General features: G+C 35.2%; 1 protein-coding gene and 2 non-coding genes across 3 annotated transcripts in view; all 3 read right to left on the bottom strand.

The window, feature by feature from the left end:
• The window catches only part of IPO7 (importin 7), a 46,641-nt gene that overhangs the window by 10,616 nt on the left and 9,313 nt on the right, over window positions 1-26,712 (bottom strand). Inside the window, exons 2-16 of the mRNA XM_065943780.1 lie at window positions 22,592-22,673; window positions 20,375-20,528; window positions 18,452-18,610; window positions 15,249-15,405; window positions 11,913-12,002; window positions 10,419-10,513; window positions 10,210-10,294; window positions 8,166-8,300; window positions 7,410-7,509; window positions 6,566-6,642; window positions 6,068-6,184; window positions 3,379-3,468; window positions 2,805-2,970; window positions 2,484-2,644; window positions 816-944 (exon numbers count right to left, since the gene is read on the bottom strand). Coding sequence (XP_065799852.1) covers window positions 816-944; window positions 2,484-2,644; window positions 2,805-2,970; window positions 3,379-3,468; window positions 6,068-6,184; window positions 6,566-6,642; window positions 7,410-7,509; window positions 8,166-8,300; window positions 10,210-10,294; window positions 10,419-10,513; window positions 11,913-12,002; window positions 15,249-15,405; window positions 18,452-18,610; window positions 20,375-20,528; window positions 22,592-22,673 — 1,797 coding nt within the window. The remainder of the gene's footprint in view (window positions 1-815; window positions 945-2,483; window positions 2,645-2,804; window positions 2,971-3,378; window positions 3,469-6,067; window positions 6,185-6,565; window positions 6,643-7,409; window positions 7,510-8,165; window positions 8,301-10,209; window positions 10,295-10,418; window positions 10,514-11,912; window positions 12,003-15,248; window positions 15,406-18,451; window positions 18,611-20,374; window positions 20,529-22,591; window positions 22,674-26,712) is intronic.
• Window positions 3,053-3,237, bottom strand: LOC136176134 (small nucleolar RNA SNORA23). Its single transcript, XR_010664510.1, has one exon. It is a non-coding gene; the product is annotated as a small nucleolar RNA SNORA23 (small nucleolar RNA).
• On the bottom strand, window positions 9,036-9,148 carry LOC136176174 (U5 spliceosomal RNA). The gene has a single exon (XR_010664541.1). It is a non-coding gene; the product is annotated as a U5 spliceosomal RNA (small nuclear RNA).

Below are 26,712 nucleotides of genomic sequence, written 5' to 3'. Positions count from 1 at the left end.
CTGGGAATGAAACTTAATGCAATACTATTACAATCAGACAAACAAGAAATAACAAGTACAGTTTACTATAAAGAAAAAAAAATTTCCTAGAAAAATGGAGCCACATCATTCTGCAGAGACTAAAATCTTGTGTGTAATTCAGCCAGACATTAAGTTAACTGAGATACAAATCAATAGCTTACTGAAAAATTATTTAAAAGAAGGCATTAATCCTACCACTTCCAGTAATTTTTAAATCAGCTCCATTTATTTAACAGTGAGCAGGGCACCCAAGTCATACAATATAGACAGAATATACAAATTCCCCTTTAATTGTCAGTGTGATCCTCAATTGGATCCCAAATTCCTAAAAGTCATCATAATGTTAAAAAGTGGAAGGAGACAAACGTGAGATAAAATTTTACTTATCAGATACAGAAGAAGGATATCCATTTGGAATACATACAGTGTACACCTAAAAATGGTTAAGGTGGTATATGTTATATGGATTATACCCTAACTAAAAAAAATTTTTATTAAAAAGGAAAACTAGCAAGAGTAAGTTTTCCGAGGACTCACTATGCTTTTAGATCTGAGAAAGGTAACCCCAAACTCAGAGCTTTAAGGCAAAAATACAAATACCTCCCTCCTATTCCTTCTAAAATATTTATAAAGTACTATGAAAAGGGTACTACTAGTTAAAGATAGCAGAAATCAAGGTATGTGAGAAGATGACCAAAGAATATACGTCAGAGGCCCCCCAAAAGCACAGAACAACTGATGAAGAATGGCTTGAAATTCCCTAAAACTTTTACAGCACTAGATTATTGTCTTACTTCTTTATGATCTTCAACTACACTAAGAAGCGTGTCGATGGTATTCAGGATTCCCATAGCAGTAACTGCTTTATCATCACTTCCTTCTTCATCTGGCCCAGTCTGGATTACTTGATTAAAAGTCATTGCCTACATTGAAGAGAATATAATTAAGCTTTCTCTTTAAAGCAGTATAAACATATTTTTGTCTAAAACATAGTTTTTAAAATGTTCTCACTGAGACAGCACAACTGATTGGCATTTCCAAATCAATTAATATTATATAGTGAATGGTACTGCTCTACCACTTACTGGGTCACTTTAAACAGATTACTTGACCTCTTTTTCCTGACATTTTCATAGAGATACTGTGAGGATTAAATAAGGCAAGGCATAGAAAATGCTTAATATTATGAACATTAGTATTACTGGCTGACATTTGGGGATTCCCACGTGGCGCTACTGGTAAAGAACCCGCCTGCCTGCCAATGTAGGAGAACTAAGAGATGAGGGTTTGATTCCTGGTTGGCAAGATCCCCTGGAAAAGGAAATGGCAACCCACTCCAGTATTTTTGCCTGGAGAATTCCATGGACAGAGGAGCCTGGTGGGCTACAGTCTATGGAGTCACAAAGAGTCACACACAACTAAACTGACTCAGCACAGCTCAACATTTGACAATGCTCAAATACTAATCATCAAATATTAGTCACCAAGGTTTCTGTTGCCACAGAATTCAATCATTTTGAAGATATTCTGAGGAAAGTTATTAATTATGAGGAGTCACAGCTAATAATCAGCTTATTATAAATGCATTATATTATTTTAATATACACTAATGCATTTATTCGGGCTTCCCAAGAGGCTCAGTGGTAAAGAATCTACCTGCCAATCAATGCAAGAGATGCGGGTTCGATACCTGGGCCGGGAAGAACCCTTGGCGAGGGAAATAGCAACCCACTCCAGTGTTCTTGCCTAGGAAATCCCATGGATGGAGGAGCCTGGTGAGCTACAGTCCATGGGTCACAAGAGTCAGACACAACTTGGCGACTAAGCAACAACTATATTTACTCAAATGTCTTTACCCAATTCAGTATCAGCTGTTAAGAACATTCACAGCAAATAAGAAGACTCAGATTCTTCAAACCTCAATATTTAGCAAGACTATAAACTACACCAAATATATCACTGTATAGGGAATATGAATGGATAGCTGCTGGGTACAAGTCCATATTTTCTATTACCGTTAAATAATTTACATTGTCAATTCTCAGAAGTTCAGGGCTATGTACTGTACACAAAGTTCAAATATAAAATAACTATTTTAAAAAATTTCACTTTAAAAATCTGCTTATAACTAGTATTTCAAGTTGGTGAAAGCATTCTAGGATACCACACAAACAAGTCAGTCATGATGCAATGTAAGTACATGTCAAAAAACTGCGCTGTAGAGGCACACAGTACAGGTGTGAATCCCAGCCCCACCCCTTCTAACTTGGGCAAGTTAAATAACCTTTTTATAATTCACGTTTTCTTTCGATATAGGAATAGTCCTCACACAGGACTGTATGAGAATTAAATGAGTTAAAATATGTATCAAGGACTTAGAATGGTGCCTGATATACAGTAAGCTCTGTGAAAATACCTGCTGTAATCTAAGTAATGCATACATTACTGATCAAACAACATACCAAATGCTGTGTCATTTCTACTGCAATAGGAGTAACTTCTTCACTATACTCGCAGATCATTTTCTGAATTACATTGGTAAGATCATCATTTTCTGTTTCTCGTATAATGTGAAGAAGAGCCTGCATGACGGGTCTGATGAATGGTGTGATATATTCTTTAGCTGTAAAAGAAAGAGAAAAAAACTTCTGGTGTTAACAGCTAAAACTCCTTAAAACCTGAATCAATATATACCAAAGACCAAACAAGAAACAGCTTCAAATAAAAAGGAAGACAATGTGTCAAGTTTCTAGGACTATGTCTTGTATATACAAATCTTTTACCTTTCTCTTGATTGCTGATCAGCACTTGAAGTGCAATGGCAGCTTCCACTTTAACAGGCATTTCCCTATCATCAATCAGACATCTTCGGGTCAGTTCTAGGGCTGTTTGCAAGTTCTGGTCACTTTTGAACTTCACTTCACAAAAGTAGTGAAGGACCCAGCAAGCCTTAAAAAAAAAAATGCAGTGAGTATACTATAGGTGTCTTACATTAAATTCTACCATGTGACAGTATTTCCAGTGCCAAAGTTCTTGTGTGGGAATTTGGAGGCTGGCCAGTGGTAGATAAAGTCAAAAGAGACAACACTAGACCAGTACTATGATCCCAACTTACTCTTTGGCTGCATGATGTTTGTGTGAATAGCAAGATCTGAATGCAAAACACAGACAGATGCTGCTATCAGACACAGATGAAAACCATGCACACATTATGAGCAGCCATTTAAAGAAACACAAAAGTCTAGGATAAAATAGGGTTTTAAAGTGAACATTTAAAAGGTTCCATATAAAAGTCCACATAAGCAGTTATTCATTGTAAGACGTAAATGTACAAAACAATACAGCTTTAAAACATACCCTGGCTCTCATGTAGCCTAGTTCACTGCTGAAGAGAGGGAATACATGGTTCTGCAACATGTATTCCATCTGATCTTTATAGATCTTTTTCTGTAAAAATAAACAAATATAACAAATAAACAAATATAATCATCTCAAATGTCAAACAGATACACAAATCCTTAAAATGACTAATGATGTCAAGACATATTTATTCTGGAATTTTGAACCCCAAGACCCATATCCAATTTTCTTATTCTCAAACATTAACATCAAAATCACTATACATTTTTTAATCTTTTTACATCATTTGTTTACAAAGCAATTATGTCAAACTTTAATACTAGCGGTGTTTAAGTAATAGAAAAATGGTTAATTTTATTCCTTATCTTACAAAACATTTTTCTCTTATAAAATTATATGAAAGAACATCTCTGGAAAGGTTCTACATGAACAATACAACATAGATTGAGAAATATTCTGCTCTCAAGGTAATAATGGGAATTATTTTTTGAAATTTTCTCTACGTATGAAATTTAAAAATATAAAGTTATAACAAAAACTTCAAAGTGCCATTAGAACCCACTCAAGATTCCCAGCCTTATACACAAGAAATAACCACTTAATTTACCCTTTATAAACTAAAAGAATGAGCGAACAGATGTAGAAAAGCTCAAAGATACACAAAATACACCCACAAATTAATGAAGTCAATGGAGCATCATATGGACCAAGGTTCTGGGAGTTGGATGAACTGTATCTAATTATTTACATACATTTGGAAATACTTATCATTTATTAACTTTAAAATGAAAATAAATTTCAGATCTTGACTTCACAAATACCAGACAAAATGTGTTCAAGGTGAGGTTTCTAAACATACATCTAATCCAATCACTCATTCTTTAGCAGAAAATGTGTCACAAAAACATGTTTCTAGGCTGTGAAGGGATATATTCAGGTTTACAAATTTCTGGCAAAACCAATTTTCTGAGAAGAAAAAACACTACAATTTAATACAATATGAAAAGAAAATAACTCATGCAAAAAGAATTACCTTCAGCACAAGCAGTAACAAAGAAATATAGAAGACACTTTCAAAATCATAAGAAACTGTACCCTAAAGGACACCATTAAGAATGTGAAAAGATAAAAGATAATCCATAGAATGGCAGAAAATACTTGCAAATCATATACACCTGATCTTTGAATAATGAGGTGATTGGCACATCCAACCCTCTGTGCAATTGAAAATCTGCCACTAAATTTGCAATTAGCCCTGCATATCTGTGATTCTGCATCTATGGATTCAACCAACTCCATTTGCGGATTCAACCAACTGTAGTATTTACTACTTAAAAAAACCCACATGTTAAGCGGACCCGAAAACAGTTCAAACCTGTGTTGTTCAGACGTCAACTGTATTTGAAAGCTTTCTAGCATAGCATTTAGAATATACAGGGAATTCCCTGATGGTTCAGAGGTTAGGACTCTACACTTTCACAGCCCAGGGCCCAGGTTTGATTCCTAGTTGGGGAACTAAGATCCCACAAGCCACCCAGTGTGGCCAAAAAAATCAGATTAAAAAAAATACATACATATATATATATATCAGAACTCTAACAAATCACAGTAAAAACATAAATACCTCAATTTAAAATGGACAAAAGATTTGAACAGAAATTTCTCTGAGGAAGACTTGACAATAAGCATAAAAAAAGATTCTCAATATCATTAGCCGTGATGGAATTGTAAATTAAAACCACAATAAAATTACCATTTGATACCAACTAGGGTGGCTATAACTTTAAAAGACAATAGCCAAAAGTTGATAAAGACACGGACATAGGAATCGTCACACACTGTTAATTAATATATAAAAAATGGTACAGCCACTTTGGAAAACAGTCCAGCAGTCTCCCAACATATGATCAGCAATTCAAGTCATAGGTATGTATTACATAAGAGAAATGAAAATGCACATGCACACAAAAATGTGTACAGAAATGCTCACAACTCCACTGTTCATAATAACCAAAAAGTAGAAACAAATGTCCATTTACTGATGAATGAATAAATAAAACGTGGCATGTCAATACAATGGAATATTATTTGGCAATAAAGACTTACACATGTCATAACATGGATGAACTCTGAAAATATGCTAAGCCATAGAAGCCACTCAGTAAGCACCACATATTTTATCATTCCATTTATATGAAATGTACAGAACAGAAAAATCTGTATCAGAGACATAAAGGAGATTACAGCTAGGGCTAGGAGATTTGGGAGAAAATGGGGATGATGAAAACTCTTTGGAATTAAGAGTTGATGGTGGCACAACTCTTTATAAGAAAAACTACCAAACTGTACACTTTAAATGGACAAACCGTATGGTATATGAAAACTGCTCAGTTGTGTCCGACTTTCTGCAATCCCATGGTCTGTCCATGGAATTCTCCAGGCAAGAATAATGGATTGGGTTGCCATTCCCTTCTCCAGGGTATCTTCTCGACCCAGGGATTGAACCCAGGTCTCCTACACTTCAGGCAGATTCTTTCCCACCTGAGATACATGGGGTTCCCTGGTATACGAACTGTACCTCAATTCAGTTTTATCTCAATTGCCACTATTAAAACAAACTAATTGCATGCATGTGTGCATACACACACACACACACACACACACACACACACACACACACAAATACCTTCAGAAGTATTTCAGCTAAAGAACCAATCATATGCAGGGCTCCATCTTTTTTTCGAGGATCGGCATTTGGTTCTGTGAGAATCTGATAGCAAAATCCCATAGTTTTTTGTAGTACCTAGATTAGGAGAGAAAAGTACTGCTTTACTGGATATCCAAAAATCCTTTTAAAACACTGATGACAAGATGATCTTAAGAAACCATTAAGAACTAAAAGTTTGGGATTAGACGATGCAAACTATTATATACAGAATGGATAAACAACAAGGTCCTACTGTATAGCAAGGTGAAATATATTCACTATCCTGTGATAAACTGTAACGGAAAAGAATATGGAAAATAAAGTACAAATAACTGAATCACTATGCTGAATAGCAGAAATTACCACTGTAAATGAACTATACTTCAATAAAATAAACCAAAAAAAAACACCCTAAGTGTATATCTGAACATTTTTTAAATATTAAAGCAGAAGTTATCCACACACTAAATAACCTACCTCTTTTCTCTTACTACAGGCTGTAAACAAGAGCGTCTGGGCAGCAGTGGTAGGAGAGATGAAATCCTCAAACACATCTGGAGAATAAATTTAAAATTAATACAGAATACAGAAAAAGAGTAATTTCAATTTTTCATAAAACATTTTCATATAATTTACAAATGATGCTCAGTGATAACAAAAAAGGACCTTAAATTTTTGCTAAATCTTCACAGAAGACGAGCATGAAAACAAACCCAGATTTCCATAGAATTTTGCAAAAGCCTAATGCCTTGTCTTTCCTGTACAAATTAAATCTTACTCCATTAACTTCTCCCAATGATTATTTTCTATCATACAAAACCCCACTACTGTGAGAATTTTCACAATGGGGTCACAAAAATACAAACTACTTTAAGTACATAAGATTTTGGTAGGAAGAAAGACTAATACTCAACATTAGCCAAATTACAATTCTTTAGTTCCATGCAGAGACTCCGTATGACTCCAGCTTCCAGTATGCGTCTTCTCAATTTCCATACACATGATGACTGACATGGGATCCAAAAGCACAGTTTAGATACTTAGTGTTAAGGTGTACCCTTGAATTTCTAACAATTTTGGCATGTGCCAGAGGTATATCCAACAGTGAAAACCTACTAACACTATTGTATTTACATCTGCTAAAAATGAGGATTATCATTATCAAATGACCAAACTAATGAAAAGCTCCCAAATGACTTCACAATGGATAAATTATATTAAAATAATAAGTTCCAAAGGTGAGGGCTTAATATTCAAGGTTTATCATACAGAACCTTAACTACTGACATATTTTGTTTCTAAAAAAGTGAAATGTCCTCACCAAACTTCATGCGTATATATTCATAAGGGTCTTCTTGCCAAAGTTCCTCATCAGCATCTGTATAGCACATCAATGGAAAAATAACATCTTGGATAATGCCCTGCAATTTAAAAGTTAAAAAAGTAACCTTAATTCAGTTTTCAAAGTTAAACTTTCAAATTTCTAGTAAGTGCTAAAATAAAAATAACTCTACAGCATGTGTTTTAAAGCTTAATATCAAACTTCAGTAAAATATAAATAAATGCATTAAAATGCATTCTCAGATCAACCACCATTGTACATATTCTTACCCTCAGTGCAACAAGGGTAAGGCACGTGTCACAAAATAAGACATGTATACATAGGTAGCAATTAAGTATTCTTAGAAAATACAGAGTGAAATTTTAGTCCATCAAACCCTACAGTTAAAAACAAAGCAAATATACTGGAAACAGAACATAAGCCAATTAGCCTCAAAAGTAATTTGGTGAAATAGTCCTTTGTCTATTCCAAATTACATCTTAACTAGTCATGTTAAACTAATCATGACCTAACAGTAAGAACTTAAAGGCAAATTTTAAGACGATAGATTCAGATTAAACAAATAATCTGAATATTTACAAAATACCTTTTATAAAGTTTTTCAAAACTAATATAAAACTACCAGAACTAGACCAAGTAACACACATTGAAAAAATGATTTTTTAAACCCTTTTGGTAATTAACGATATTTCCAATATATTTTCTAGAAAAATAGTTCAGATAGAAAAATGTTACTTGTATATGAGGCTTCAGATTCTTCCAGGTGAGAGCATGGGAAACTCCTTGATTAATATAATTTAACGTCTGTTGTAAAACTCGGGGAGCCATATATTGCTTCTCCTTGTACTGATATAAGACCTTCAATAAAACCTTTGGAAAAAAATTTGATCAAAAATCAAAGCTTAAATAGAGTTTAACTATTTACAAGCTAGCAAAAACATCTGACATTACCTAGATCATCAACATAAAATAACCACCAGATTCTATTACAAAGAAAGTAATTTTTAAAATTATGTATTGGAGAACTATATTTATTCCAAAAGTAAAATAAACAAACTGAAGTAACATTGTACATCAAAGGATGAGTTTCTGATTAAATACAAGAAGAGAAAATCATATGCTATTTATGAACACACCACTGAGACAGCACTATATTGTTAAAATCAGCTTTTAGGAAAATCTTACCCAAACCGTTTAAGCAATTAATGACTGCTAAGAGTTCTAATTCATCTTTGATATTTGAGAACAGCAGTTGTTAAAATAAGATCCACAGACCTCACAGGGTCTGACAGGTCAAAACTATTTCCATAATAATGCTCAGACATTATTTGCCATTTTTACTGTGTTGACACTTACATGAATGATACAAAACTTGTGGTGGTAAAACTTCAGGTGTCTAACATGAGTCAACAGAGTGGCACTAAAGTGTACTAGCAGTCATCATATTCTTTATAGCCACATAATCACAGAACAGACTTTCTTTAGGAATGTCCTTTATGAACCAGTAATATAAATATTAATAAATGGGAAGCATACATGCAGCACTTCTGCTACATACCAAAGTACAATGCTTGGAAGAAAAGCGGAAACAGCTTTTTTCTTTGGGCCTTGTTTATCTCACAAGGCCTCAAAAAAAATGAAGCAACACTTGCCTATCCCTCCCCAGGCAAACCTTCAGTAAAAGGCGAAAGATTCATTTCGAAGAGAAAGAAGAGTCAGAATTGAAAAAGTTTTTTCCAACAAATACCATAAGCTTAAAAGAAAAACTGATTGATAAATTATGGTTATTTAGACTTGTGTATATGGCAAAATTTTTTTTCACCCTCAAAAATGAACAAAATAAGCCTCTCACTGAAGTGAGAATATGTAACTGGTGTTAAAATCTGAGACTTCAAGCAAAACTAGAATTCTCAAAATCTTATACCCACCACTGAGTTCCACTTGACAGCTTTTAAATATTTAAAGATACTTCTGATAAGATCAGTGGTGATATGAACGAATGAAAATTTTTCAAGTTACATAATGAAATCAATTAACATTCAGAAAATTGCCACTGACCCACTAAGTCAATATTTTCCAATGACCAAGGCAAGATTACAAAATCATATATGGATAAAAGATCCATTGAAAGTACAATACCAAACCAATGAATGTTAATAACAGAATATGAGATGTTTATTGTTATAGTTTCAAACTCTATATTGCAATTAACCTTTAAGAAAATACCACTGTCAAATGTTGGTATGATATAAAAAATTTCCACAATTATGTGAAAAGTATATTAAATCAGACTTTCCTTTTCCAACTTATCTTTGAGACCAAATTATTTACTTCCATTAGAACAAAAAACAATGAATAGAGAGGTAGATGTGGTATATGACTAACTTTTACTGGCCTTTAGTAAGGCAGACATTAAAGATATTAGTAAAATGTGCAACAATGCCATTTCCTCCTGCTAAAAATTTTTCATTTCGGAAAACAGCTATTTAACAACAACAAAAAACATGCAGTCTATTAAAATGTGACAGGTTTGCTATTACTTTTAAATAAATTAATACTGTTAAATTTTGTCTCAGTTTTTAAACCAGTAAATATCACTACATGTAATATAATCCATAATCCAGATTGTAAGGCGGTCCTGAGACCAAAACATTTGCTAACTACAGTGTTCAAGATGTTAGACTGCCACATGCAATTTTGGGATGACAAAGAAACTAGAAATAAGCAAGATAAATTAACAGTGCCATGTTTTTACGTGGAAAAATTATCTTAAACTTACTTGTTGGACACCAACAGCAAATGCCTTCAGAAACACTTCAGCAAATTCATTGTACTCTTTGGAAACATTGCCAGGACTTCCATACCTAAAAGAACATTAAAATGCCCATCATGTCTTTATAATGTTTTATATTAGCACTTACTTAAAAAGCACCAAATCGTGAAAATTTAAAAAAAAACTTAAGTTATCACATAACGAGAAGAGTTTACCTTTCAAAAAGCCTTGCTAAGATATGTAAAGCCCACTTCTTACATTTCCACCATGGTAACTCAGGTCTATCATCTTCTTCAACTTGAAGTGTTTCCTTTAAAGAGACATTTATTTAATGACGGACAATATAATCTAAAAGGAATAGTGTGAGTTCAGAACAGATTCACAAAAACATGAATGCTCCTCCAACACTGGCCTTTCATTATAAAAGGCTATACTTGGGAAAGTACTAACCTTTGTTTATAATAGGCGTTTTGCTTCACTACTTAAGTTACAAAGGACATGCTTTTTCAAAGTCTTATAAAAGTTTACAGTCATTGAAAAGAATACATTTGAATCAGTTCTAATGAGGTGTCTGAAACTGGAGCCTATTATACAGAGTGAAGTAAGCCAAAAGAAAAACACCAATACAGTATACTAACACATATATATGGAATTTAGAAAGATGGTAATGGTAACTCTACATGCAAGACAGCAAAAGAGACACAGATGTATAGAACAGTCTTTTGGATACTGTGGGAGAAGGCGAGGGTGGGATGATCTGAGAGAATAGCAATGAAACATGTGTATTATCATATATGAAACAGATCGCCAGTCCAGGTTCAATGCATGAGACAGGGTGCTCAGGGCTGGTGCACTGGGATGACCCAGACAGATGGAATGGGGAGGGAGGTGGGAGGGGGGTTCAGGATGGGGAACACATGTACATCCATGGTTGATTCATATCAATGTATGGCAAAAACCACTACAATATTATGAAGTAATTAGCCTCCAACTAAAATAAATATATTAAAAAAAAAGTCTTTATAAAAGTTTAAACTCAAAAACATTGTAGTCATGATCCAAATAATACAAATCAAGGCCTGGGCAAGCAGCTTAACTAAAACCAGTATAGTTAAAGGACACAAATCAAAGGGGCACAAAAAAACTCCATTTTAAAAATCTACTTTCAGAAATACTGGTTTAAATACATAAATATAAACAGATGAAAACATTCATTTACAAAACTATTTGTAACAAAGAAAAATGACAAGAACGAAACATTCATTAATAAGGAGATGTTTAATTATGGAACATCCGTAACAGACTACTACACAACCTTAATGGTATCTATAGATTTGATAAATAATAAATAACAAAAAAAATATTGTTGATCTGAAGGTTGCTAAGACAGTAGATTTAAAAGTTCTCACTACAAGAAAAAAAAAATTCTAACTATGCCAGGTGATACATTTTATGAATTCAATTAAAAACTGAAGAAACAGAATTAGAATGGAAAAAAAAAAGCTATATATAAGCACTTTAAATAATACATAAAATAACCTTTATAATTTTTCCCTTAATATACTCACATATATAAAACAAATGAAACATGTATTTAGGAAAATTTACATCACAAACTACATATTCAAAGAATGTTTTAGGAAATATCAATTAAAATTCTCAAAAGGTAACTAAATATTTAAGTTCAATAATATAGGAAATACACTTACATTAGGTACATCCCTGTTCACAACAGTCTTTAAAATTTCTATCCATTCTGTCAGATTCTGTTGGTTTATCAGCTCCAGTGGTAATGTATACTGAATTAAAATCAAGAATCAATATTTAAAAATCTTTACAAAAGAAAATCCAACTTCCTTTTACTCTTTATAAAACCTAAAAAACATACTTCATGCAATCCACATTTCCTCTTTCAGTAAATAGGCAAATTTCTCATCTGGTTGATTTGGTTAGTTTATGTACAATGATCAACTGTGGCAAAGATAGTGAGCATCCTTGTTTTACTCCCAAATTCCTGGAAATACATCTAATTTTCACCATAAGATACAATATCTTTTATTCAGTTAAGGAAATCTCTATTACAGGATACTTAAGTTATTCTTTTTTAATGCAGAATTGATTATTTTATCAAATACTTTATCTACCATCCTTAAAGACTGTTTATAGGTCTCTCTTTCTGCGTAATATAAAACTTAATCACAAAAACTGGTTTCTCTTGATATTCTCATGTTCCTGGGATAAATCATATCACTTAATAGGAGGATAAAATCAATATCCTATTTAACATTTCAGGACCTCTATTTTCACAAATGAGCCATACAATAATTTGATTTATCATTTGGTCCTATGCCCTAGAATACTTATAAAAAGAACCTTCATTTCTTTAAAAATTATACAAGGAGTCATTAGAAAGATATTACATTATCTTTAAAGAACTAGCAATAGCATGAAAACTCCAACCAAACAATGGCAGTGAGTCAGTTATAATAACCTTAGTGGAAATAAAGTCACAGGTCTATTTAAATAAGATTTATAAAAAATAAATAATGGTATGAATTGAACCAAAGATCCTGGCAGGTGAGACAAATCTTTCTTTGGCCATGTGGCACAAGAAGAGCAAGGATTTTAATCCTAGTCGAAAAATCTGTTTCATAAGTAATTACAGTCCCCTGAGACTACAGACTTAAATTCAGACTTAAATTGAAGAAAGTAGGGAAAACCACTAGACCATTCAGGTATGACTAAATCAAATCCCTTATGACTCTACAGTGGAAGTGAGAAATAGATTTAAGGGACTAGATCTGATAGACAGAGAGCCTGATGAACTATGGACGGAGGTTCGTGACACTGTACAGCAGACAGGGATCAAGAACATCCCCATGGAAAAGAAAAGCAAAAGGGCAAAATGGTTGTCTGAGGAGGCCTTACAAATACCTGTGAAAAGAAGAGAGGCGAAAAGCAAAGGAGAAAAGGAATTGAATGCAGAGTTCCAAAGAATAGCCAGGAGAGAGACGAAAGCCTTCCTCAGCAATCAGTGCAAAGAAATAGAGGAAAACAACAGAATGGGAAAGACTAGAGAGCTCTTCAAGAAAATTAGAGATACCAAGGGAACATTTTATGCAAAGATGGGCTCAATAAAGGACAGAAATGGTATGGACCTAACAGAAGCAGAAGATATTAAGAAGAGGTGGCAAGAATACACAGAAGAACCATACAAAAAAGATCTTCACAACTCAGATAATCACGATGGTGTGATCACTCACCTAGAGCCAGACATCCTGGAATGTGAAGTCAAGTAGGCCTTAGAAAGCATCACTAATGAAAAAACCTAGTGGAGGTGATGGAATTCCAGCTGAGCTATTTCAAATCCTGAAAGATGATGCTGTGAAAGTGCTACACTCAATATGCCTGCAAATTTGGAAAACTCAGCAGTGGCCACAGGACTGGAAAAGGTCCGTTTTCATTCCAATCCCAAAGAATGCTCAAACTACTGCACAATTGCACTCATCTCATACACTAGTAAAGTAATGCTCAAAATTCTCCAAGCCAGGCTTCAGCAGATGTGAACCGTGAACCTCCAGATGTTCAAGCTGGTTTTAGAAAAGGCAGAGGAACCAGAGATCAAATTGCCAATATCCGCTGGATCATCGAAAAAGCAAAAGAGTTCCAGAAAAACATCTATTTCTGCTTTATTGACTATGCCAAAGCCTTCAACTGTGTGGATCACAATAAACTGTGGAAAATTCTGAAAGAGATAGGAATACCAGACCACCTGACCTGCCTCTTGAGAAACCTATATGCAGGTCAGGAAGCAACAGTTAGAACTGGACATGGAACAACAGACTGGTTCCAGATAGGAAAAGGAGTACGTCAAAGCTGTATATTGTCACCCTGCTTATTTAACTTATATGCAGAGTACATCATGAGAAATGCTGGGCTGGAAGAAGCACAAGCCAGAATCAAGACTGCCGGGAGAAATATCAATAACTTCAGATATGCAGATGACACCACCCTTATGGCAGAAAGTGAAGAGGAACTAAAAAGTCTCTTGATGAAAGTGAAAGAAGAGAATTAAAAGGTTGGCTTAAAGCTCAACATTCAGAAAACTAAGATCACGGCATCTGGTCCCATTACCTCATGGGAAATAGATGGGGAAACAGTGTCAGACTTTGTTTTTGGGGGCTCCAAAATCACTGCAGATGGTGACGGCAGCCATGAAATTAAAAGACGCTTACTCCTTGGAAGGAAAATTATGACCAACCTAGATAGCATATTAAACAGCAGAGACATTATTTTGTCAACAAAGGTCGCCCTAGTCAAGGCTATGGTTTTTCCAGTGGTCATGTATGGATGTGAGAGTTGGACTGTGAAGAAAGCTGAGCACGGAAAAATTGATGCTTTTGAACTATGGTGTTGAGAGTAACTTGGACTGCAAGGAGATCCAACCAGTCCATCCTAAAGGAGATCAGTTCTCGGTGTTCATTGTAAGGACTGACTGATGCTGAAGCTGAAACTCCAATACTTTGGCCACCTCATGCTAAGAGTTGACTCTTTGAAAAAGACCCTGATGTTGGGAGGGATTGGGGGCAGGAGGAGAAGGGGACGACAGAGGATGAGATGGCTGGAGGCATCACCGACTCGATGGACATGAGTTTGAGTAAACTCCGGGAGTTGGTGATGGGCAGGGAGGCCTGGCGTGCTGCGATTCATGGGGTCGGAAAGAGTCGGACATGACCTAGCAACTGAACTGAACTGAGACTATAGGTACCACCATTTCCTTATTTGGGTCTTTTATCCCAGGAAGATTTAGAACATACAAAGTTAAACCCACAGCCTTAATCATTTTATGTCAAGTTTAGGAATAGGTTTTGTAATTAGTGGGACAATCTAGACACTTATAACATGACAAAGCATGTGTTAGATGTAAACTCTAAGAACTGATTTTCAGTTTTGTGAATTCTTAAGCTGAAAGACATTCTTTATCATCGTTTAAGGTGCCAAATGATAGCTGACCGTATATATTAAAAACTACTTTATAAAATTACCTGAACAAGAGCATAGAAGATCTTGAAAATTTGTTTCTGAATGAGGACAGATTGATCAGACTGATCAGAAAGAAGCTGGATAAAACGGTCCTTTAGAACTGGCAGGAAATGCTGCATTGCTGCTACCAATGGACTCCGTTCCTCTGGTTTCTTATACCTTTGGGTAGGAATACAAACTAATTCTGTGAGAATTTATTTATAATTAAATATAAGATATAAATTTAAACTACTTGCCTGTTTATACAGATAAAAGCAAATATTTTCTAAGCAATTTTATAGTCCTAAAAGAAAAATCTATTATGGAAAAAATCATAGGCAAAAAGCAACTTGAGAAAAACCTCAAATAACAACAAAATATCTAAAATTTACTGAGCATTTATTATGAGGTAAACAACCTTCAAGGCCTCATTAATATTCTCACTTCTATAGCTGAGGAAACTGAGGCACAGAGAAGTTAAATATTTTCCCTAATATATATATCTAGGTATGAACCTTAGCAGATTCAGGATCTGCCCTTTAACCATTTCACTATGTTATCACTAACTGTGAATACTGATAAAACTGAGGAGTTACAATGATTTGGTTTTTAAACATTAGGAGCTGATTGATATAAAACAATTATGTATTACCATCTTTAAGTGATTTACACACCAAAAGCATTAAGGAAGAAATGGCATCTGTAAAGCAGAAAATATTCTATTTCTAAAAGCACTATAAATCAGAAGTTCTTTTGTAACCCTTCTGGCAACAAAGCCTGACCTCAACGGGATAGTGATGATCTCTGTTTATCCCATTTGGAGTAAATACTCATATACTTATAGCATATATGAAAAATGTTTGATTCCTAGATACTGGTACAGATTTCAATATGTGAACCTTGTTAAACCTTTCCAAACTGTGAAAAATCCTAAATTCTGAATTACATTTTGCTTCAAAGATATGAGTAAAGAAGTGCTGACTAATTGAGACATTCCTCCATAGAGATCCTTAGCATTTTAGCAGTACTGTTAAAAGGTCTCTTGGCTTTTTTCTTTTTTAATTTTAAGTTACTGATTTCCCCTACCAGATTCCAGTTTTATCTATCAGTAGCTTTTGTAAAGGGAGAAATGTTTCTGAAAATTGAGTATGTTAGCACATTTTTAAAGGTAAAGGTAGACATTCCTAAAAGGCTGGATTGTTTTTCCCACTGCATGAAATGAGAAGCAAAGTAAACTGCCAAGACTAAAACAAGAGCAATGTTCATGCTAATAATGTTTTGAGATTAAACAATTAACTGACAGTTTTAAATATCATTTAATATGCTCAGAAATTACACCTAGTATACATTTAAAGGTTATATGAACATTTCTTTGAGTCAATAAAAACAGTAACAATTTACAAAAGGAAGCCATTTGCACTCTCCAATTTGATTAGACAAGCTACATTAATTACTGACAATATTATAATAACGAAGACAAGAACTATATTATGCAACCCTCTCTCCACTATCCAATCCAGGTGGATCACCCACATTGTGGTAGCCTGAATACCCATTCCATGCTATTTAAGACATTCCTCTCGCCTAACTCCCTCTCTACACTGAGTGGTGGCCTGGAAGTCGGATGGTGCAATATCCAAACTAATGAGTATGAAAATAATTTACGGAAGGATACAAATACTATTTCGTAAGACCTGAAAGCTCCTCAAGGCATGAAAATGTGACACTAATAAAAGCCTACGGAGCGATCAAGATGGTAGAGGAATAGAAGGTGGAGCTCACCTCTTCCCACAAATAAAAGCCTACTACCAGTGTCAATCTGGTGAACCATACTCATAGGGAATTCTCAAAAACTAGCCAATCACTTTCCTCTTTGTTCCTTCTATGCTCCTTCAACTGACAAGCATTTCCTGAGGATCTATGCTCCTGAAGGCCATCACAACTTTCAATCTCTGCATGCATTTTCTTAGAACTGCGTTAGTCCACACAGATCCCTCGTGACCACCTTGTGCTCCACAGACAATGGCTGAAGATAAACTGAAATTCCACCACTGCAGCAGTCTCCTGTCTTCCATTTAAAAATCCCTATCACACTCTCTCCTGCTGAAGATTACACGGCAGGAGAGAAGTGAACCTTCTAAATGCAATGACAGCTTGTTACTGTTATTCTCTCTCAGTCACTCACTTACCAGAACTACAACAACTGGCACTCCGACAGAGGTTGGAGCAACAGCTGGAACATCCCTTAGCAGGAAGATGGGTAGCTGGTGGGAACACAAGAAAACACCAGTACCAATGCTGTAAATGCTATATTTCTTTCCTGCTCAGAACAAAAGCAGCAGTTCATCAACTACTTTGAGTGGGACCCAGAAAGGATATCAGAGGCTAACTACAAGCTCCAGAAATACAGGGCTCACAATGTGTAGCTGTTAGGACTAGAAATAAAACCACCATCATGGTGTAGTGTTCCTTCCTCTTTAATGTTCCAACATCAAAATTTTCAAGTGCCTACCAATTTCATCATTTTCACCACACACTTAAGAGAAAAACCTCAACAACATTTGGCTTATTACTTTTAGTGCTATATCTCAACTTCCAAGGTTAGATTTTCTTTCCTGATCCCTAAACCCAGGTCTAAAATGATCCCTAAATCTTTCCTACTGATACCAAGTACTTACACAGGCTGTAATTTGCTCAAATACACCAACACTGAATGAAGCAGGTGACTATGAATCCTTCAAACACAATGGTTAAAAAATGATCAAATGAATTTCCAATGCATTCTTCTTAAAGAATTAGAGGTAGGTTCTTGAAATTTAACAAGAACTCAAATTAAGATAAAAATTCACAGAAAGCCAGAAAAAGAGCTCTAAAGCTCAGTGTACTTTGACCCCTTTCATATCTTAAAAAAAGCTTATCTTTAGGCCTTTTATCAGCACAAATTGAGGTGTCTATATACAGGAGTTATAGATAACTTAGGTTTTGAATAGGGAAACAGATGATTAAGAAAAAAGGGCACAAGGAATTTCACAGCTGAATCAACAGAAGAGACTGCAGATTTAAAACAAGAATGCTATTTCAAAACGAAGACACAGTTAAAATCAACATGTAATTCACTAACTTTGGTATATAGATCAAATGAAACTTTTAAGTTGTTCAAACCAATTAGCTTAAATATCCCAAGATTTTCTACTTCTCAGAACTACAGGAATTGAGAGATACTTACTCATAATTTTTCACAAGCTGATAGAGGCAAAGAAGAATTCCTAGCCAACATGCACTGTTGTCAGACTGAAGATAAAAGCCAATTTTGTCCACAATAGCAGTCCAGCGACTTGGATAATCATGTTTGATGATATGATGAATGCATGTAGTAAGTTGTACCCTGAAAGTAAAAAATAAACAATAAGAAGGAAGAAATACTAATAAGCCCATGACATAACTAGAAAAGCCTTCACCACAATGGAAAGATCCCACATGCCCAAAAGAAGCAGCCAAATATATATATATGGCTTAAAACTCAACATTCAAAAAACTAAGATCATAGCATCTGGTCCCATCACTTCATGTCAAATATATGGGGAAACAATGGAAACAGTGACAGACTTTATTTCTTGGGCTTCAAGAGTACTGCAGATGGTGACTGCAGCCATGAAATTAAAAGACGCTTGCTCCTTGGAAGAGAAGCTGTGACCAACTTAGACAGCATATTAAAAAGCAAAGATGTTACTTTGCCAACAAAGGTCCATCTAGTCAAAGCTATGGTTTTTCCAGTAGTCATGTATGGATGTGAGAGTTGGACTATAAAGAAAGCTGAGCACTGAAGAATTGATGCTTTTGAATTGTGGTGTTGGAGAGGACTCTTGAGAGTCCCTTGGACTGCAAGGAGATCCAACCAGTCCATCCTAAAGGAGATCAGTCCTGGGTGTTCACTGGAAGGACTGACGCTGAAGCTGAAACTCCAATACGTTGGCCACCTGATGCAAAGAGCTGACTCACTGGAAAAGACCCTGAAGCTGGGAAGGACTGAAGGCAGGAGGAGAAGGGGAAGACAGAGGATGAGATGGTTGGATGGCATCACCGTCTCAATGGACATGAGTTTGAGCAAGCTCTGGGAGTTGGTGATGGACAGGGAAGCCTGGAATGCTGCAGTCCATGGGGTCGTAAAGAGTCAGACACAACTGAGCAACTGAATTGCACTTTCTAGGTGGTGCAGTGGATAAGAATTCTCCTGCCAATGTGGAGGACACAGGCTTGAACCTGGTCCAGAGAGATTGCACAAGCCGCAGAGCAGCTAATCCCGTGCACCCCAACTACTGAAGCCCATGCGCCCTAGAGCATGCAAGCTGCCAACAACTGAGCCCACATGCTACAACTACTGAAGCCTGAGTACCTAGAGCCTGTGGTCCGCAATGAGAAGCCAGCACACGGCAACAAAGAGTAGCCCCCGATTGCTGCTAGAGAAAGCCTGAGCAAAGCTACAAAGACTCAGTGCAGCCAAAATAAATTAAAAAAAAAAACAAGTCACTAAACAAAAACTATTACTACTGATTTAAAAGAAACCCAACAAATGTTATAAATGCAGATAATTGTATTTTTTTCATCTCCATCAACTGACAGGTTTCATTCAGAACATCAATACAATATAAAGTATATGAAAGAATTCTATAATTTTCTATGCTCCCTTTCATCTGAACATAGTATGTTTCACAAGTCTGACATGAAGTTTAAAGTTTGGGGTTTTAATTAATGTAAAATTAAACTGCAGTGAGAAAATAAAAAAGTAATTTTCCTGTAACAGCATTTAAGTTTTGTGCTTCAAAAAGGACAGGTTTTGGGGAGGGAGCTGCGCTGGGTCTTAATTACAGCATTAGGGATCGTTGCTGCATCTTGCTGAATCTTTCAGTCGTGGCACCCTGACTCTGGAGTTGTGGCACACAGGCTTTAGTTGCTCCAGAACATGTAGGATCAAAGTTCCCCAACCAGGGACTGAACCTGCATCCCCTGCATTGTAAAGTGGATTCTTAACCTCTGGATCACCAGGGAAGTCTCCAAAACAACCAATTTTTATGTTCTGAAAGATTCCCTTTTCTGCAAACCCTGAAAATTATTACCTTCAATAATGGTTAAGTTTAAAATACATACATACCTGATGAGCTCAGGAGAGTGAATAATGGCTTCTACAATATTTTCTCGAATACAATGTCGATCTTCTTCAGGAATAGTATAAGGGGATATATCCCCTGGTGCTGTTTCCCGATCAGGCCAATACTGCGTTATCATATTTTTCAAATAGATAACACCTAAAATATAGATCAATTTGACAAAAGAACGTGAAAGCACTGTAAGCATCCCTGTGTCTACACCTCAGTTTATTTCTTTCAGACCAACCACTGCTAGTAAAGCTATCCTTTTAAAATTAAAATATTGTATTCTATTATTTAAAAAGTTGACAAAACACGAATTTAATGTTGGCTACAGTAATCACTCACAAAGTCATTATTAAACATACAGTCTTCTGGAGTTGGTGATGGACAGGGAGGCCTGGCATGCTGCCGTTCATGGGGTTGCAGAGTTGGACACGACCCCATGACGCGACTGAACTGAACTGAACTGAACTGTAGTAACTCTGCAAACTAAAACAAAATCGTTTTTACAATGCATTTACACACAACACTTTTCACCCTGTTTTCTGTAGGAAAGCTGTTTTACCAAGTCTGTTTTTTAAATGAAACTTCTAAATAACAAAACTACATACACATATCAATAGTTTCTACTTAATCCTGGACTCCAGAACTGTGAGAAACAGCCTCTGAGTATTTCTTTCTATTATAATGCACCAAAGAAGTGGATGTATATGCTTATTTGTACAATTTTGATTCAGTAAGTGTTTGGTCAAACAAAACACATAAACAAGTGGGAACTGCACTGCAAGAACCTCATTATTCACTCTACTCCATCCAGAATGCTTGAGCTCTACTACAAAGACAGTAAATGTTATCTTTCAAAGTCTAACAAATGAAACCACCATAGACCATGCACTATACAATATAATTCAGTAATTATAAGAATGTACATTTGAAAGTAATGATACTTTAAAATTAGGACCAATTCCACAGTTCAGTTGCTTCTGGCTTTGTACATACTAAAAAAACAACTTTCTAGTAGAATTTAGTTTTGCTAAAACACATAATCAAGTTTCTAATGTGCTTAAGGTCCTTCCTAAATCCAAAGGCTTTCAACATCTTAGTAAAAATTTTGAGATTTAAAGGCAAAGATTCTTTTTTTAGTATATGTGCTGCCGAAGCGAGCACAAGGCAAAGATTCTTATCTAAAAAAATAGCCAAAGGGGAAAATGTCAACTTCATTAGTAAAAGAGAAATGACAGTTAAAATAGTCAAACCAACCTTTTCCTACTTAACTAGAAAATCTTTTTAAAGATTTACTGTTGACCAAGGTTCAGTGAAATTACCGTATTTTATAGACACAAAAGTCCCATTTGTGTTATTTGCCGATTTTAAAAAACTCATAACTTCCATTCATTCATTCATTTACTGAGTACCTTCACTGTGTCAGGCAATTCTTTAGGCACTCAGAATACAACTGTTAACCATACAGACCTTATATTAAATTCCAACAACCGAGAAAGGTTTCAGAGCATATGGAATATTAAGGTAAATCATTTAGTCATTAAAACATAAATTTTAAGATGAACACTATGTAGAGAAAAGGGATGTACTTGCATTAAATAAAGTAAGCGGAAAAATTTTTTTTAAAAACAAATCGGTGGAAGGAAAAAGAACAGCAAAAAATAACTCCAGAATATAAGTGGTTTTTCCAGAACAGTAAAGTTATTCGCAGTTTATATGTCCTATAAGAAATACACCTGCAAATAAATAACAAGCACTAAAGATGTGAATTTCATTACTTTGCTGACTAACAGATAATATCAGAAGTAGCATGCCACATTTTCATAGACTCTGATACTGAAGGAACTAATATTTGTTGAAACTGTGACTAAGAAATAGTATCTTTTAAATGGTTAAAATAGAACAGTAAAAGCAAATAACTGGAGGTTTGTATCTTAGAATCATCCATCATGGAAGGAAACAGAAAATGGAGAATCTTGCAATAAACCTCATCAATTTTCCAGCTTCTTTCTTAATTCAGTGAAATACCACTTCCTTGAAATTCTGCCACCAGATATCAAGGTACTTGTGACAGTTTGTAGTAAAGACAAGGGAGGCAAATCAATTTTCCGGGAAGAAAATCACCGAAGGATCTTCCCAAGACACATCTGCTATTCAACTATGAACCTTTCAAACATTATTTACATATATCCAAGAAAATAATTCAGGAAACTTGCCTGCCTGTCTCACAGGTAAATCCAGTTGTTCCGACATAGTAATCTGAAGCAGCGTTGAAACAAAATTCAGAGACTTGTGTGCCTACAAATAAAAAAATATATTTTAAATTTCTGCAAATAAATATTCTTAGTACTCTTATTTCACTACTTGGCTAGCACAAAAGGCTCTCCTCCACTAGTTGGTTCCACTATTTCCTACCACTCACATATAAGGAACACACACACACACACACACACACACACACACACACACACACACTCACACAATGCAGTGACCTAACTCCTAAAACCTGCACATGTTTGCATTTGCCTACATTCTGTTGAACTTCTAACCACATCGGTGGCAGCAGCTCACAAACGGTCTCCTCTGTGATACCTACTTCCCCAATTCAGTAATAATTTCTCCAGGGATATTCTATTAAGTGGCCAGACAAAAACAAAATGAGCAAAAATCAATAACCTGAGGGGGTCGTTTCTAAGGTGCTAATAACACTTGTATCATAATACAGCTGTTTTATAAGTGTGTCCAGTTTGTGAAAATTAATCAACTGTATCCTCATGATCATTTTTCTGTATGCATGTTATATTTAAAATAGCTTTGAACATACAACAAAAGTAGGATATAAACTGCATGACTTAGTAAATGTATTTACATGAATATACAACGCAACACATACAGAAAATAATGAAATGAACCAAAAATGCTAATGAGTTATATCTGGGATGGTAGGATTACAGAGGTTTTCTATTAGCCAAATTTTATGCCATGATCCTGGATTGCTTTCATTAACAACACAAAAAAGTTAGTTAATTCCTAAATCTGTCATATTTGCTTTTGATTTATTAAAAAAGAACTGAAATCTCGTCTTATATGTATTCTCATTCCCTCTTTCGCAATATAAACACCTCCTATAATGTCCTTCCAGCCCAAGTTTCAGTACTTTTCTGCACATGTTCACATGGACACTGTGATTTTTAGTTTCCTCCTTACAGACTTTTTCATGCATTCTACAAGCACATTCTTAGAAACAGAAACTTCAGATATAAAAAATGTCTTCCACATAAGACCCAAAGGGATACTCTGCTCATTCAGTCACTCCAAAAATTATTTACTTAGTTGTTCTTGGTGCAAAACACTATGCCAGGACCTAAAAACACAAAGTTGAACAAGACAGTAAGTCTCCATTACCTCATGGAAAATGAACAATGAAGGAAAATAAGATAGTCAAACAGGTAACTATAATAAAGTATCAATATAATGCAAGAAATAGAAAACACTATGGAAGAATCAAAAGTACAATCTCCTAACACAGAAGTGGTATTTAAATTTAAGACCTGGACAGGATCAGTTAAATAAATAAAGGGGAGGAATTTACCCTTTTCAGTACTCTAAATAGATCTGAACAGTTAACCATTATCACTTTCATGAAACACCCTTCCATCTAAATCGTTCATACATTACTTTTCCTGGTACCTTTTCAGTTTCCTTTGGTTGTTTCTCATTCTGTCTACATGGTTCAAGAACTCGGTCATAGGCCATCTCTTCTGCTCCCTAGCTGATTTCATGCAACTCCTATCTTTAAATACCATCTATAAATCAAATGTAGTTTCCAGTCTAGGACACACTAACAGACCTAGTCAACATCCCTACCTCCATTATCTCACAGGATTTTCAGACTTACTATGATGAAATCATTTTTTCCCCTAAAAGTTGTGACTCTTCCTTCCTTGTACCACCCCTCCCAACCTGTCATCACTATCCTCCATTATTCATATCTGAAAATTGAATGTCATCTTTAATATGTTCCTCTTCTTTTAAAATTAAAAAAAATTTTTTTTAATTTATTTATTTTTGACTGTGCTGGGTCTCTGTTGCTGTGTACGTGTTTTCTCTAGAGCAGAGACTACGCTTCCTTGCAACGCACAGGCTTCTCACTGCAGTGGCTTCTCTTGTTGCAGAGCACAAACTTTAGGGCACTCTGTCACAGTAGTTGCTGCCCACAGGCTTTTTCACCCCTCAGCATGTGGAATCTTCTCAGAGCAGAGATTGAACCCATGTCTCCTGCACTGGCAGGCAGATTCTTAACCACTGAATCACCAGGGAAGTTCACTTTCCTCTTCTTATCCCAATTCAACACATCAGACCCTATCAATTGCATAGCCAAAATGGTTGTATAATTGATATATCCACTTTCTCCACTCCCACTAACACCAACCTAGTCCAAGCGACTATCATCTCTCTTAATGTAACCATTTGCCTCCCCAACCATTCTCTATTTAGTACTCAATAATCATTAAAATTATAAAGTAATCCCCTTAAAACACATCTTTTAACAATTTTCTACTGTATTTCCTAAGGCCTAAAAGGCCGTCTTATCTTGCTCTGCTTATTTCGTCAGCCTCACTTAAAGAAACTTTCTCATCCCCCTCATTGCCCCACCTTAGGTTTTTGCAACAATAAACATTACCCCATTTCAGAGTCTTTATACATGTTGTGACTTTCTGCCTACATCCCTCTTCTGTCCAATGTTCCACCAGGGTTAACTGGTCCACACCTTTATTCTTTAGGTCTCAGTTAGAACATTTCCTTAGAGAAGCATTTCCTCACTGATCACACTGGGGCTAAGTAGGGCTCCCAATTACTCTCATAAGCTCCAAGGTTTCTTTTTCCACTTCATAATAATTATTACATATTTGTAGACTGGTCTTATGTCTGCCTCTCCTATTAGACTCAAGATACATTAGGAGTAAAGACTTTACTATCTTTATATCCAGTTCTTCCTCATGTTTGGCATTCAAGATAATCAACAAATTTATTAAAAGAATAACTAAATGAATTAACAAAAAAGGTGCCTTAGAGGCAGTTGTAATCACATAGAGGTTGTGGAGCAAAAAAAAGCAAATTTGTATTTTTAGACTGGTAAGCACACAAAGACCACTACTATGATACTTTTTAAGTCATTAATATTACCTTAATATATCTTATCTTCAGCATAAAATTGTGAACTCTATGAATGAACTGCTAGAATTCAAGACAGTACTGGTTATAAACCTAAGTGATGTCATGTCCTACATTTTTAACTCCTGAGCAAGTTTAATTCAGCAAATCTAATTTTTTTAATTGTGAAGATTAATTTTATTTAACAAATATTTATGGCACTTTTTTGTAAAGATTCTTTTCCCATATAGGTCATTACAGAGTACTGAATGGAGTTCCCTGTGCTATACCAACAGGTTCTTATTAATTATCTCTTTTATATATAGTAGCATATACAAGTCTGTAGCAAATCTAACTCTTAATTACAAAATCAGTATAACAAAATCTACTTCACAGGATAGCTATAAGGAAATAACACAAAAAGTATTTTAGCAAACTTCAAAATATAACAAACAGGGAGTTCCCTGGTGGTCTAATGGTTAGGATTCCAGGCTTTCACTACCATGGCCAGAGATTAATGCCTGATCAGGGAACTAAGAATCCTGCAAATTGTGCAGTGTGGCCAAAAAACAAGAACAACAAAAAAACACACAAAAACCATACCTCATCTTTCTCAGAAAGTATGTTCTAAAGTCAGTAGGGCATAAGTTGACTTTGCCAAATTACTTTTCAGTACGTTAAATCACTCATAAAATACAACATGTAGTTTCATTTATATATAACACTCTCCTGAGGTCCCAATTCTGTAGTTTATCTTTCTGAGTAGAAAAAGACTGCTTTCTATGACTGGAACTCCAAATGAGGTTGTTGGTTTACATTTAGGAGTCACTTTATAACAACAAAAACCACCACACAACAGCCACTGTTTTTTTTGGTTGGACACAGACAGCTACGTGTGAGTTAGAAGTGAGCATGTGCTGCTCGGCGTATCTTCCTATAACATAATAGGTACTAAATGTTATAATAACAAGGGACCTTTATCAATTTCTAACTTCTTAAGGTTTAAACAATACCAAAAATCCCTTAACAGTACTTGAAGGAAACCAAGATGAAAATTTTTATCATCTTGGTGGAGAAAACCTAAGCCTAACACTTTAAAGGGTGAAAGACATGAAATAGTTTTGGTATCAAGTAGATAAAAGTAAAGCTTCATAGGCTTCGGCCCTGCCTTGGTATAAATAAT

The sequence above is a fragment of the Muntiacus reevesi genome, chromosome 9 (assembly GCF_963930625.1).
Source record: "Muntiacus reevesi chromosome 9, mMunRee1.1, whole genome shotgun sequence".
Taxonomy (NCBI): Eukaryota; Metazoa; Chordata; class Mammalia; order Artiodactyla; family Cervidae; genus Muntiacus; species Muntiacus reevesi.
The sequence above is the reverse complement of the archived record's forward strand: the minus strand, read 5'-3'. Positions and strand labels throughout refer to the sequence as shown.